Source organism: Colossoma macropomum, unplaced genomic scaffold, assembly GCF_904425465.1.
Source record: "Colossoma macropomum unplaced genomic scaffold, Colossoma_macropomum, whole genome shotgun sequence".
NCBI classification, from domain to species: domain Eukaryota; kingdom Metazoa; phylum Chordata; class Actinopteri; order Characiformes; family Serrasalmidae; genus Colossoma; species Colossoma macropomum.
The window spans coordinates 12,020,954-12,035,571 of NW_023494800.1; the positions used below are offsets into that span (position 1 = coordinate 12,020,954).

At 37.1% G+C, this 14,618-nt stretch overlaps 1 protein-coding gene across 1 annotated transcript in view; it reads left to right on the plus strand.

Annotated features, from left to right (window-relative positions):
* Positions 1 to 14,618, plus strand: part of npdc1a (neural proliferation, differentiation and control, 1a) — a 34,568-nt gene that overhangs the window by 13,498 nt on the left and 6,452 nt on the right. Inside the window, exons 2-3 of the mRNA XM_036587567.1 lie at positions 2,507 to 2,656; positions 13,571 to 13,663. Of these exons, the coding sequence (XP_036443460.1) occupies positions 2,507 to 2,656; positions 13,571 to 13,663 (243 nt within the window). The remainder of the gene's footprint in view (positions 1 to 2,506; positions 2,657 to 13,570; positions 13,664 to 14,618) is intronic.

Sequence of the window (14,618 nt, forward strand, 5' to 3'; positions counted from 1 at the left end):
GCAAAAACTAAAATGATATAAAAATAATACATTCTGAAATCCTCAGATAATCAAATTGATACAAGTTTCATCATGAAGGGCTTCTTTCCTCAGATAAGAGAGCCCCTTGCCCTGATGGGCATTGCAAAACTTTCATTTTTGTGTTACAACTGTGTGTTCATCTGTGCGTCATCGTAACCATCATGTAACACAATTTTGTAATGTAGTTAAAGAAGTTCAAAGTGAACATGCTTTTCTTATTTTTCACATCAAATGGATTTCCTGAGATTCATTCACAAAGTGTTTGCTTGTGCCTTGTTCTCCCCTACTTACTTAATTCCTGTGCACATGTTTAGCTTTATAGTAAATGTGTGTTGTTCTTAAAGCTGTTATAATGAAAGTCTTCAAAGAAAACATATTTTTTGAGATGCACCTTTTTATGCCATTATCCACATGACATAAAAACACTCAGAAGATGGTTGTAGGTTCACTGGTTACTTTACAATTACTTTGTTTACTTTTCAGTGATTTGATTATGTAGGCATTTTGAAAAATGTGTGGAGTTCACCTTTAAGAGGAGGCCTCTTCCTCTATTTCTCCCATAATCTACAATCTAAAAAATTGATCTGTGCAATAACAGGGAATCAGCACCACCATCACAGATACTGACACAACTGCATTACAATATACAATTAAATTTGCTTGCTGATTGGTGCAGTTCCTCTACTTCTTGGATGTTTACATTTATTTCACATTTAGTGTTGATGTTTTGTTCTTCTAGCTGCTCTTTACATTTATTTTACTTGTTTTTGTTTTTAATTTCTTGTAAAAGAAGAATATTTAAACAGAAGTTATGTAATTCTCTTTTTGAAAAGGCTCGTGTTTTGTATTTGCACATCTTGCATTAAATTTGTGTGTAATTTTTAAAAAAAATTGTTCAAAGTTGGGTACATTTTTCCATGGTGAACCGTGATACAAACCAAACCACAGCCCAGAAACTGAGGACTGTCCCGAACCGTGAAGGGGGTTGACCATTACACTTCTTTTAAGCAGTAGTACTGTATATTTGTTAAGACAAACATTTTACAGCACTTTCCTGAGAAGTACACAAACATGATGGGTGAAAAAGTGTCATTTGTTCCCATCAAAGCATTTTAAATGATAAAGCCTTTTTTTTGGTCATTTTTACATTTAATTAAGTCCAAATTTTGTGTCAATGCAAGTATGATTAACTCAGACATTTAATGCTAACTTGCTCACCCTGAATTTTCCAGTATGGTCTGTTTAGATCATTAGTTTTTGGAGTTATTGTCGCTCTAAAACTTTGCCTTCCATGTGACCATCCAGCTCTGATCCGGTATCACACTTATGTTGCCATTTAAGTTTTCCTTTTAACCAGCATGTACACTTGTATGGTTTCGTCTGCTGATATAGAGATCTGTTGTGTTTGCTTAGCCATTACTGAAAGGCAAGGCTGCCTTATGCAGCAGGTCACTCTTTAGTTTGTTTGACCTTCAAATAAATTCCCTTTGTTACGATGACGTTTCAGTCAGTGTGTGCATTCGTATATTTGTGTGATATCTGGACAGATATGCGCTGTTAATGATTCTGTTTACAGACCACATGTCCTTTTCGGGTTGTTTTTGGAAACAGACAGGAGAAGCTTCAGTTTGTAGCCACTCTGACAGGTTCAGAGACTTTAAGGCATTTAATAGTGTGTAGTACTGTGATTAGAATGGTGGAAAATGGCAGATCTCCACTCACAGACCATCATCTTTTGACCCCTTGGTGGGATGGGATTATATGTGAGGTGTACTAAATAGTCAAGTAGCTATTTACATTATACAAATTACATCAATTTGTACTTCCCATTAGGGAATGTTGCCTAATTCATTGTCAATAATTATGGTTGTATTTGTTTGATGTTGTGAGACTGTATTGTATACTCAAATGCATTTTACAGATTTTCTAATTAAAGAATAACAAGGATATCAAAAGTATTGCCATGTAGGCAGTGCTACAGAAGCTGTATGCTACTGAGTTAGGCCTACTTCATTCTGAATAGAACCTGCACCATCACAGTCAAATATTTCTTTTGGTATACAAAGAATGTGCTTACATATCTAAAGCACAAACCGTTCTAGCATTAGTTATAAAGATGAAATGTGGACATTTACAGATCAGTTTTCAGAGTTGAGAGAAGGACCATCTCAGGCAGCAATGTAAATATGGAACTTCATTTAAAAATGCACTCCATTACTTGTTATATAGCTCTCCCACAGCTCAAATGTTATAAATGGAAAACTGTCAAAACTGTTTTGATGTTCATAGCCAAAACAGAAGCTCTAGCTTTAATAGTCTCAGTTCGCTGCTGCTGTATACCCAGTATTTACTTTTCTGTGAAGGTGGTGCATTGACCTGTAAACTGTGTAGAAGGCACTAATTATTTCCTCATTAGAGCAGAATTGATATAGACATATTTACATTGTAATTTAGCTGTACCATTTCTGTGTTTTGTGTGTTGTAGTGGATAACTGCCCTGACCATATTGACTGTGCCAGAGTGGGCCGGCAGTTCTGCACACCTGGTTCTTCCAAGTGTGGACCCTGCCTCGCCAGGCTGGAGGAGGATGAAGAAGGGAACTGTGTGACCCCAGAGAAACGTCATTCTCATCATGGTAAAAAGCTTCAGAAAGCATACTTGTTTATTTTATGCATAGAATTACACAGTTTCTACCTCTACTGACTTAGCCTAACGCAAACTCAACTGTTCCAGTCCTTCTTACTGAAAGGTTTTGACCATATGTGACAAATACACACATGGAGACCCTTGTACCTGGAACACACATTATACATGAAATCACCCAACCTCACCTCAAGTCACTGACTGTCTTGTGGGGGGGGGGAAAAAGAAAGAAAAGCCTGTTCTCCTCCAGACAGTTTTTGTTTTGTTGTTGTTTTGGGTTTTTACATAAATACATAAATGTAAAACATAGAGAGCTGGTGTCCCAAACCCAGACTAAACCTAAGCCTAGAATAAGCACAATACAATTGGCATAAGGTAAACATTTTATCCATTAATAAACACAAAAAGAGGTGGAAACAAAACAAAAATGCATGAATACAAGAATGCTTTTATTGTAGCACATTAGATAAGGCAAGCATTTCTCACATCTCTAACATGTGTCCTGTTTTTTTTAGCTAATAAGGCTGCACAAAATGACCATAAATTGTGATGAAAGATAAATCTGTTGGATGTCACTATGATGATATGGGAAGCAATAAAATATGATTAAAATAGTGTGATTCTCACTGGATGCGGAACAAGTGTATCTTTTGTGGAAACAACTCATCTTTGAGCAAACGGCAAAAAACAAACGATTTAGAAAACATTATTCACAACAGTGTAAAAAAAACCAAAATGAAGTACTAGTATCTGTTAGGGGTGGGAATCTCTAGGCACCTCATGATTCGATTCAATTACGATTCAGAGGGCTGCGATGCGATTATAAAACGATTATCGATGCATCTCGATGCATCTTTTTTTTTTCTTCTATACATGATTTCTATTTCCTACTACTACTGTCTGAGGACTTGGTAGTTTTAAAACAAAGTATTTGTAATGATCCATAATGAATTTACTTCCAATATCTTTTATTAATAAAACAAATGGAAGTGATGTGGCAAGTGAACTAGAAGGCTCTCATTCACTGCTCTTGTTTGGCCACCCCCCCCTCTATCACGAGACCAATACCGAAGTTATGAAATCACTAAAGACTATATAATGTGCTGCGTGGTCATCATTACCACTGGATCTTATTTTACCATAACAGCGCATTTTATCACAGAGTGAGTAGCGAACGAAAAAGGAAAAGAGAAAGACAGACGAACATTTGGAGATGAATGGACTTATTCGCATTTATAAGCAGCACAGTTTCCTGATACGTTAAATCTGCAATGAGAGACTCTCAAACACTAAAAAGTTGCGAAGATGAAGACGCTTCCCTTTCTAATTTTCCTCAGTCAGAATTTAAGGTGGAACGGGAAAGTTCAGCAAGAAGCTGGCGAGTGAGAAGCGACTTCAGCCTCGTAAAACAGCGGAATGCTGAGAGACATTTTACAACAAACTATTCAACTTTTGAGGAAAAGTTTTCTGGCGGAGACGGAAGAAAAGCAGCTGTAGCTAAAGCTTAAAGCAGAGTAGAGTAAGTCTGCATTTTCGTTCATATTTTTTTGCCTAAACTAGGACATTAACACATACTGAGACATACTGGACATAAATGTTGCGGCTCCCAAGGTGGTTTGATTTTTGTTGAAAGGACAAAATGGCTCTTCTTAACATTTGAGTTGTGACTCCTGACCTAAGCTTTTAAAGCAGAGGGAGCCGGTCGGATTTCTCGCTCATCCAGTTGTGTTCTTTTAGACTGTCCGGGCGCTGCACTTACCCACTTCCAGGTTCCGCCCTTTGCGTTCCGTCAACATTACGTTATAAATTAAATATTTAGAAAATCGATTTTTGACATTTATGAATCGATTCAGAATCGTCCACGTCTGCATCGCGATGCATCTAAGAATCGATGTTTTCCCATACCCCTAGTATCTGTTTACATGAGAACATTTTTTGTGTTGAGTAAGGCTGAAAAACAGTTAACTGTTCTTGAATTGTGGTCCGGTCTGTGGCACAATTTGGTGATGCATTTTTTTTCCTTCCTGCTCAGTCACACCTGATTTGACTCATTTGTTAATGTGTTATTTTCTATGTGGGTCTACAAAAAATACATATATATTCATTGAAAGCTCCTTATGGTGATGCAGGTTTGTTGTGACAATAGCCATTACTGTTTTACATTCTTATCACACAACTCTTAGAGTAAGAATAATCATCAAGTTTAAAGCAGAATCACAGGTTGGTAGTTTAGAATAGAGCATTTTTTGAGTTGTGCGTATGTGTGTGTTTTTCAATTGGCCAGATAGCTGAATGGTTAATTGCTCTCAGTGTTGGAAAGCAGGGTTCAATGTCACTACAGGAAAGCTCTTTCTTTGTTTCTGATGCTACATTCCTGCCAATCTAATTATGTCACCTTGGCACTTTGTGTGCGTGCGTGTGTGTGTGGTAATTTGATCCAGTCTGTCATCGCGACCCTTAACAATATGTTAATTGCTGAAACTCATATTGCGCAACTCTAAAAATATGATTCATGGCGGTCTGTTTTACTGAGTCCATTTTGCTCAGTGTAGTCAAATAGTGCAGGTTTTAGAGCAGAAGTCAGCATAGCCATTGAATATGTCCTTGTGTGGATTAGTGCTAGTGACTAATACAGTCGTGGAGGAAGAGACTGAGAGTGCCAACGTGGCCCCCCATCAAACAGACTGCATCACACACACTCTCTCTCTTCCCTCTCTCATCCTCCTCCCTGTCCTGTTCAGACTCTTTTTTTGGATGGTTATCCAGAAGAGTTTAATCCTCAGATCTATAACTTGCTCACTCTGCATCATCCACAGTATCCACAAGAACATGTGGCCATGGCACATGACTGAGCTGAATTAGTTGGAACATGTGTTTTTCTGCTCTACTGTCTGTTTCAGTTTAATGTAGGCTTACAGTGAAATGAACCACACTTTAATTAATTTTCCTTCCTATGAAGCAGTAACAACCCATACAAAGAGGCCTCTTAAAAATTGGAGTACATAGTGATTTTCTCTCTGGTTGTTATTTGTTTCTCGTGAGAGAAGAAAAACGCAGAAAACAGAAACCTGATGGTAAAATGGAAAGTAATGCATTGTAAGCGATGAAAGCCACCTGCTGTTTCAGTGCTGTTACACATTCAGAAGTCTTGTGCATGAGTTAGCAGTGAAGAGCACATAACACGTGGGGTGCTGAATTGGCTGGATTTCAGGACGAGGTAAATTGATGCAGTTGAGTACAATACATACAACTGTTTCTTTATCCTTCTCTTAGCTACAACATAATTTATGACAGAAAAAAAAATAGTGTAGGATTTTAAAGGAATGTTTCACTCAAAAAATCAAATGAACATGATTTCCTAATTACAACAAATGAAATGAGCGAGCCAGGATCTGTTTGGTGCTCAAAGTTTACTTTTTTAGTTTTGTGCTAGAGCTACTAGGCCAGTGTAGCTATAAAGTAATGAAATCTGTGTCTCCCAAGAATCTTAATATCGCCTCAAAGTGTCAGATTCTGTCTAATGTTACCCGTTGTCATATTGAAGAACCATGATTTATCTGAAGACCAGAGGGCAGTGTGGTGCCTACATTATACGTTTTGGTCAGAGAGGTTCTAATCTGTTCAGTCCAGTGAAGGAAACAATGAAGGGCTACTGCAGCCATCTAAGTGCATCAGGACTTCTTCAGAACGATACGTTAAACTGAGCTGCAATGCAAATGAAACATCCAGGTTTTTTTTTTCTTGGTCCATGTGGGGTTTTTAGATTTGACTGAAATGCCTATCCCTAGTCTCTACCATGTTAGTAAATAGAAGGCAGGGTGTCTACATACATTGTTGTCACAACTAACAGAAGAGTTTATCTCAAACACTGAAAGCCGGTAGAAAAGCGGAGAACAGGCAACAGCTGGATTGTTACTGCAGTAACGTGCATTCACCACAAGAGTGAAGTCTTGCTGTACGTTCTAGGTTTTGTTCTGTGCAGTTGTTGTCTACAGAATATTTTAGAATTAACATCGGATGAAGTGCAGGTTGCAGTGTGGATTTTCTTTTTTTCTTCTGCTTTTTTAATATATGGTCCCAAAAGATGTATTTTCTGTAATCCAGGTGCCAAATTATTCTTATGATGTTAGTACCACAGTCAGGGTGGGTTTATTTATAACTTATTTAAATGACTGTAATTTAATCAGTGTGAGCCTTCTCAATATACAGAAACAAAACTCAGGTCCTGTAGTGCTCCTCCCATGTTTCATCTGTGTTGGCCTGGTTACAGTCATGAGCTTGAGTGTGTGTAAAATTGTGAGTCATTCTTGTATGATGAGGAGAGTGTTTGCTAATAAGGAGTGAGCTTTGCTGGGTAAACATTCCCGTCCTTCAGTGTTTGAGCAAGGCTATTTGTATGACGCAACAAAAATACTTATCTTAGTTTTCCAAATGTTCCCAGAACAGTTTCTGTATTTATATTTAATACTTCAATCTACACTTTACCTGGCTATGGTTCTGTCTTTGACGAGTTTTCCACAGCAAGCATCTAAGTAGATGACTGTTTTGGCAGTTTGTGAGATGATCCTGAAGACATCAAAGAACTTAGCAGTGCTGTTGTCAGAAAAGTCCCGTAATCAGCTGTCCATGTAGGTCAACAGGGAGTGTATCCTGGTCTGTCTAGAACTCAGGTAGCAGATGTACCAATGAGTTGTTGTATTTTTTATTTTTTTTAAACCTAAAAATTTAGGTACATACAGGATCTGTCAAAGGATTAACCTTGCCAGGCTTTAGAGATGGGGGCAGAAATCGTATTATCGTGATATTTTGCATGGCAATATTGTATCAATACACAGACAGCAAGTATAAGATATTATATAAATAGCAAATAAATGTGAAATTTTTGGATCTTCAATAATATAATTAATTGCTTATTCAGTCCAAAAGTTTCACATTTATTTGCTATTTATATAATATCTTATACTTGCTGTCCGTGTATCGATGCAATATTGCCATGCAAAATATCACGATAATATGTTGTAACGATTTTTCCGTTACACAACTAGATGGTGCAGAGTTTTTCCTGGTGAGGTCAGCAGAGATTAGTCAGCTTTTGTTACATGCTCAAGACACTGGGACCCAGGTGTGTGAATATGTTTTGTTTCAGCGACGCAGCCGTACCCAAGCTCTACAGAGAAGAGAAGCTCAAATTTGAGTAATCTTTAAGTACAACAGAAAGGACTGCACGTTAATACAATGCGTGAACATCAAGTGCAGTGGATTCCTATGTGACTATAACAGCGCAGTATCTCATAGAGGACTGGCAACTGCTGTCTCACAATCTCCAAATTAGAGGAGTACATGAAAGTTAAACATTGCAGACCTTCTATAAAATGTAGCAAAAAAAATGGGAGATTGCTGTCAAAAACCTGGTGACTGTACTTGCAGTTGAAAAAAGGAAATAAATTGCGATATGTCACAATATGTTTAAAATCACAACAATATCGTATTGTGACATAAGTAACGTGATATTGTATCGTGGGACGATTCTCATCCCTGCCAGGCTGTGAACAGGTGGTCTGTCTGAACTCTGAAGCAGCATTAGCTGGCTGTGTGTTCTCATAGTGACCAGTAGAGGGCACTGTAAATCAGTTTGTATACTTGAGAGTACATTTTTAGCTCATGTCAAGCTCAGAGCTTGTTGCTCTACCTGCCTGCTGATAACAGATCCATACTAATTGTGGTTGATATTCTGCAAATAAAAGAAATCTCACAAATGTTCAGCATTATCTTTTGCTCAGACTAGTTTATTAAAGTTTTAAATCATGAGCCAGGGAGAGACTTCTTGGTTATGAAGACCTCACTCTTGAAACAGATTAGAGTGAGTGGGTTTTTAATGCATTATAACACATCATATGGATAGCCTTACAAAAGTTAATGTTTGATTGGACAACTGAAGTGTTTGAAGTAGCACTCAGAGCAACGAATATATTTTGACAGAATTGCTTACACAATCAAAAAACTTCACTTAAAGGTTAAGGCCTTTCCCGTTAGAGAATTAGTCGAGGCGTTAGCTCATATAGGCTTCTGACCTTATTTCACCTAACGTACCAGAGCATATTGTTCTTGTTCAAGGCCTTAATTGTTGATCCCAAAACAGTCAGAACAGTCTGTCAGAACATAATGGTTGAATATGGGCAGCATAATGAAGTTTAAATGATCAGTCATCACACTAATCATGCAGTGTCTTATTAAATAAGAGCTTTAATTAATGTACAATACTGAGCCAAATATACTTAACTTTTTATTTGATGAAAAATTTGATTTTTAATTTCCAGTGAAAACGAAAATTAACTGCAAGTTCACTTTTCAGTGTTAGGGAAAAATGCAGAAAACATGCACATAACAGAAAATTACACAGACGCTTCAACAACTAAATATAATGTTTATTATTTAATGTCTCCACCCTTTACCTTTATTGCATTTTCTATTCTTATCAGCAGACTTGCTTTCAATTCTTTAAAGAAATCTGCAGGGATGTATTTCCACACCTCTAAAGTTCAGTCTTAGAAGTTTGTTGCATTGTATGCTTTACAAAATTCATAAAATCGCAAATATAATTTAGTAATAATAATTAAATAATTAAATAATTTAGATTCACCAGTCAGCAAAACCTACTCTACATTTTAAATGTCCGTTTTTGTTGTTCTAGTGCAAATTTTCTTCTTTTTTTGTCTATTTTCATTTCTCAGTAACGGTTTCACATTCCGTTACACGCCCATAGCATTGAATTGTCATAGTGGAAGAATGGACAGAAACACCTGTGGATTGGTTCAGAATTGAAGCAAGAGTGGAGCTCGATTTTCTCCTCTCTCTTAAAGATGAAAGCTTTAAGTACTGTTTTTCTTCTCATGATGCTGACAGTGTTGGTGAACTACCAGGTCTTGCGTGGTTGTTAGGAGTCACATTTTCTTTGTATTTTTTAAAATGTTTTTGAACTCCAGTTTTGGAAAGTTGTTTTTTGTTCTACTTATTTTCCTCATATAAATGGATTATTTTATATCTAATCTCCTCAGAAATATTGTCAGAAAAATAAATGGCCGTAAATGGCCATTTTAACTGGAAACATAATAAATGTTGGGGCCTGTAACATTTGCACAGTGCTGTATGTATTTATTATGAAGTTCATCAGTCATTGTTTTCCATTAAAAAAAGAGACCTGCCATCTACCACTAAAACTAAATTCTGACATTTACTTGTAATTACAGCAATCTAAATTGAATTGTTGTAGTATTGCTCAAGAAGGATTCAGATTATAGCTGAAGTATTGTCTTTTTAATTTCTTGACTTCTTTAGTTTTCACATTTTTGCAGAAAAGAAATGGTGTGTGTGTGTGTCTCTGTGTGTGTCAGCAGAACACCTTATATAAATTAATGATCAATGGACTGATCAGTGAACTAGGTAATTAGATGGTAACTGTAAATACTGGGCTTCCTCGAGGTGAGTGTTAGAAATACACACACATTAAATCACAAGGTGCTGTTCTATTGTTTTCATTGTTTGAATTATTTCAATGTTTTTTATTAGTGGTTAATAGTTTATCAATTTATTTGGACAAATAGATGCTTACTGTCCTGATAAATGGCTTCACATATACGTTTCTCAGGTGCCGAAACCACTATGTGATGGTGGTTTTGAGATAGCTGAGCTGCTAAAGGGCAGAGACCTCTGCACCTCTCCCCACTATGAGCACACACTCCCCTCTCAGGAGGAGGCCACACATTACCAAGCAAATGCTGAAACTGCCATCTAAGATGGAATCTAGTCTCTCATTCCATTCATACTCAAACAATACCAAATTCACACTTTTTTTTGGCTTACCCCACCCCTTACACATACACACACCCACCAACGCACACAATGCATTGTAGTATGTGCCGCTCTCTGACTCATGTCTTTTTCTTTTGTGTTTGTGGTGTGCAATAACATTATATCACAACCTGATGTAGGTTGTTTTTGATTGTTTTGTTCTGTTTTCTCCTATGAAATTTACTCCCCAGGGAACCTTAACCTAAGTAGTGGAAACATTAGCCAGACACAAACTCCATTTACAGACGTTCTTACAAAACACTGTGAAGTACCCAGCAAATTATATGCATTGCAGTTAATTAAATATGTAATCTATCAATAAGTAAAGAGCAGCACTGTGACACCAATACTGGTACACTGGTATAGATGATACAGCTGTATTCAGAAGTTTGAACATCCCTGGTCAAATTACATTTTTTTGTTGATTTTCTACATGATTATCACATGGAACAAACTTACATATGGCATTTAACTTCAAAATTTATAGCAAGTTTTCTATTTGCTAGTTTTAACATATTGGAAAATATAAAACATGCAATATAAAATGTGCTCTAACTTTTGGGCAAGCCGCATTTTGTTTTTTGTTTTTTTGTTTTTTTTTTCAATTTATTAAAGCAAATAAATGATAATTAAAATGTGCAGAAGTGTGTTCTCTGTAGAGGATGTGTTTTCACTATTTTCACTGAGAAAATCAACCAAGCATGTAATTTAACCAAGGATGTTCCAATCTTTATATGCGACTGTATATTGCACAGCACTAGTTAGTAATTTGTAGGACCACTGTGTCAAACTGTAAGATTGACACTTAACGCTTCTCTTATAAGCATCACTTACTGGTTCGTTTCACTTCCCTTTAGTACAGATGGCATGGCCCACCTCCTTTGACACCTGCTGTGGAGTGCACTATACAGGATGGACAGAGGGGGGTCATAGAGTAACAAAGCAGGCAGTGAAAGTGCTGTGGCATCATGTCAGGCACATTCTAGGAGCCAGATGGCTGTCCTTCTGGAGTGGAGACCAAACAAACATCTTGCCTTCACACAACTTCTGCACTTATAGAACCTTCAAACCAAAACTGCTCTTATCAGGGCACTTTCTGGACTTTCAGGGTCCCTAAGAATGAAAAATAATTCATATTTTGTACCATTTTCATCCGGAAAACAAGCTTAATAACTTTTAAAGCAGTAGTAAACTATATCAATAAAAAAATAAAGAAAAGAAAAGAAAATGTGTGTGAATGATAGTACGTTGTGTGCATAATTGACATGGCACGAAACGGCCCTGGTTCTTATTCAGCAGTGCTAAATCTTTGTTTCTTTGGGTGGAAGTTTCTCTCTGTGTTAAAGTGCAACCGTCAGTTGCACCTTTCTGAAAGCGTCATGCTGCATTCGCAGTGTGAATCACTTGTCAGTTTTTGCTCCAGCCAGTTAATTTTCTGAGAGGCGTACTGGGGGTTCACAGAATCAAACCTAGTTCAAAGAATTCTGTCATTTCTGAAAACGGAAGTAAAAGCCTAGATGGCTAAAAGGCTGACTTGTTGACATGTACATAAGTAGAGGTGTGATGACAGAGATTTAATGGTATGATTTATTGTGGTCTTTGAACTATGACACGATACATTTTTGTTACGGAAAAAATGAATGTTTAGATATTTACTTATTTTGCTTTTATTTTTGATTAAAGTCCAATTGCTGAAATAGTCATATGAAATAGTAAACACCCCTGATTTAAACTGCACCTATAGCATGTCTCCTCTTAAACTGTAATCATAAAAATGTAAAAAGAAATATGTTTATTTCAGTATGTTTTGGCAATTCACGTTCAGTCGGGTCTTAACAGGATTTTTCAAACGTAAACAACCCTAGTGAAGTCTCTGGTACACTTGGCACAACCATATCATGTCATGCTTCACTGAAGAGCTTATTTCCTGTACCATCTAACTGTGGGAACCGAATATATGTCTATTTACTTTGTGCTAACAACAGCACCCCTGCAAATGGTGCATGGTTTCTGAGATGAGATGGCAGATTTTCCCCAAATCAGCTTTCCTCTGCATTCAGATTCAAAAGTCTCTGCTTCTAGAACGCCTACATTCATAAAAATGTATACCTTCACTCCTAGCTCTATTCTGGCTTTTTGTGAAGGCTTTTATAAAGACTGTCCCCAAAGACCTGGAATCATATTTGCTCAGGGAGTTATTTACAATTTTTGGGATGCAAATGGATTGCTTTGCCTTTACTTCTAGTGTATCCTGTCTACAAAAAATACTTGTTTGAAAATCAGTAATTAACTGGCAGAGATTCATTGTGATATATATTATATAACAAAATAAAAGTGTCCCCTGTAGTGTTTTACCTTAAATAGATACAAAGTTTTCTTACTTTTGAAGTTGTCTCTTTTAATAATATTATAAGAAAATTTTATAACAGTACAATAGATATTACCATTTATGTCAGCATATCAGTATGTCTCATATTACTTTTTTTTCCTACTGCAAAATATGCTGTATTTCACTTGTGTGCCATATTCACAAGTCAAATACAGTCATATTCAGAACCATTGAATATGTGTATTGTAACAGCTTTAGGTGTTAGAGATGTTTTGCTTGAAAGATAATCTCAGTGTTCTGTAGCAGAGAGGAGAGAGGGGGATGGTCTGAAGGCCTTTACCCCCTGTGGTGTCCCTCTGCACTGGCCACACACACTCTCCTGCTGGTTGCTAGGAGGGATCATCCATAGTCTTGGAATGCAGCTTACTGTCTGGCCAACAGTACCATTAAATGATGCAGCGCTTTTGTTTCTCTTTCATGGTGTCTCAAGCAAACAACACTCCGGCACACTCTTGCTCCCACGGGACACACACTTACGCGCACTTCAACCACAAGCCTTAAACATCCCCTTTTAGCCTGATAGTACTGTTACATCAATGCATACGAGTTATCACATTACTCATTACTGGATACCCATCAGAAACAGTGCTGATTAGAGAACACAAGGCTCAAAGAAGTTTATTCATTTAGTGTCTCATGAGTGAGAGTGACTGTCTGATTTCTTCACAGGTAAAGAGACTTCCCTTCCTGATCTAGACGAGGAAATCGACTACCTGTCGTCTATCATCGCCAAGCAACAAGTGTCACATGTCAAAAAGCCAGGTTTGAGCTGCTTTCTGTCAGCACATGGTTGTGAGAAAGTTCATGAACCCTTTAGAACGGAGGATTTCTACATGAACGGCTCAACAAATGTGATCTGATCTTTTTGTAAATAATGACAGTTTTATTTAAACACAACGCTTTTTGCAGGGCCATATCTGTTATTGAATAAGGCCATTAGTGAAAAAAGTATGTGAATACATCTTTAATACATAGTGGACCTCCACATCAGTCACACTTTTTCTGTAGCTGACTTGTCCTGTGCAGTGGGGAGGTGTTAGGAGGTGTGTTTACCCATTTTTCTGAGCTAAACTTTCTCTTTCTGAATACTTTTTAGATCTTTTGCTTGGCTAATCTGAGTTAGATCATTCCACAGCATTTCAGTGGAGTTGAGGTGAGGACTTCGACTCAGCCGTTCTAATATACAGAATTGTTTCTGAACTGGAACAAAGGAGACAGACTGAGAGACAGTCCTTTTTTTTTCTTTTTTTTGCCCAGAACAGTGGATTCTTACATGGTAACCTCCTATGACCATCACTCTTGTGCAGTGCTTAAACATTTTGCTTAGGGTTAACACATGAACACATTATCAAGTACAAGAGATTTTTGCAGATTGTTATTTGCCACATTTGGGTCATTTGTCTCACTTTTGAAGAATGGGCCTTGCTCTGGTTTTTGAGGAATATCCACTTGTAAGGAGAGTAAAAACAGCATTGATTTTTTCTGTAAGCAATTCCTACTTAATTTTTATAAACTTTACCAATCTTAAGTCTTGTTCAGTGCTTTCTGCACAAGAAAATATTTCTGTTGTGAAGAGAAAGTGAGTGGAATTGGGTGGTTTGTGCAGATCAAGTAAAGTTCACAAGTAAAGTTCACATCTGAATTAATTTACACTTTGCTCCAATGGCCCTCAGTTCTAAGAAATTATTGTTCTTTTTTCAAATGCCTTTTCTATTAA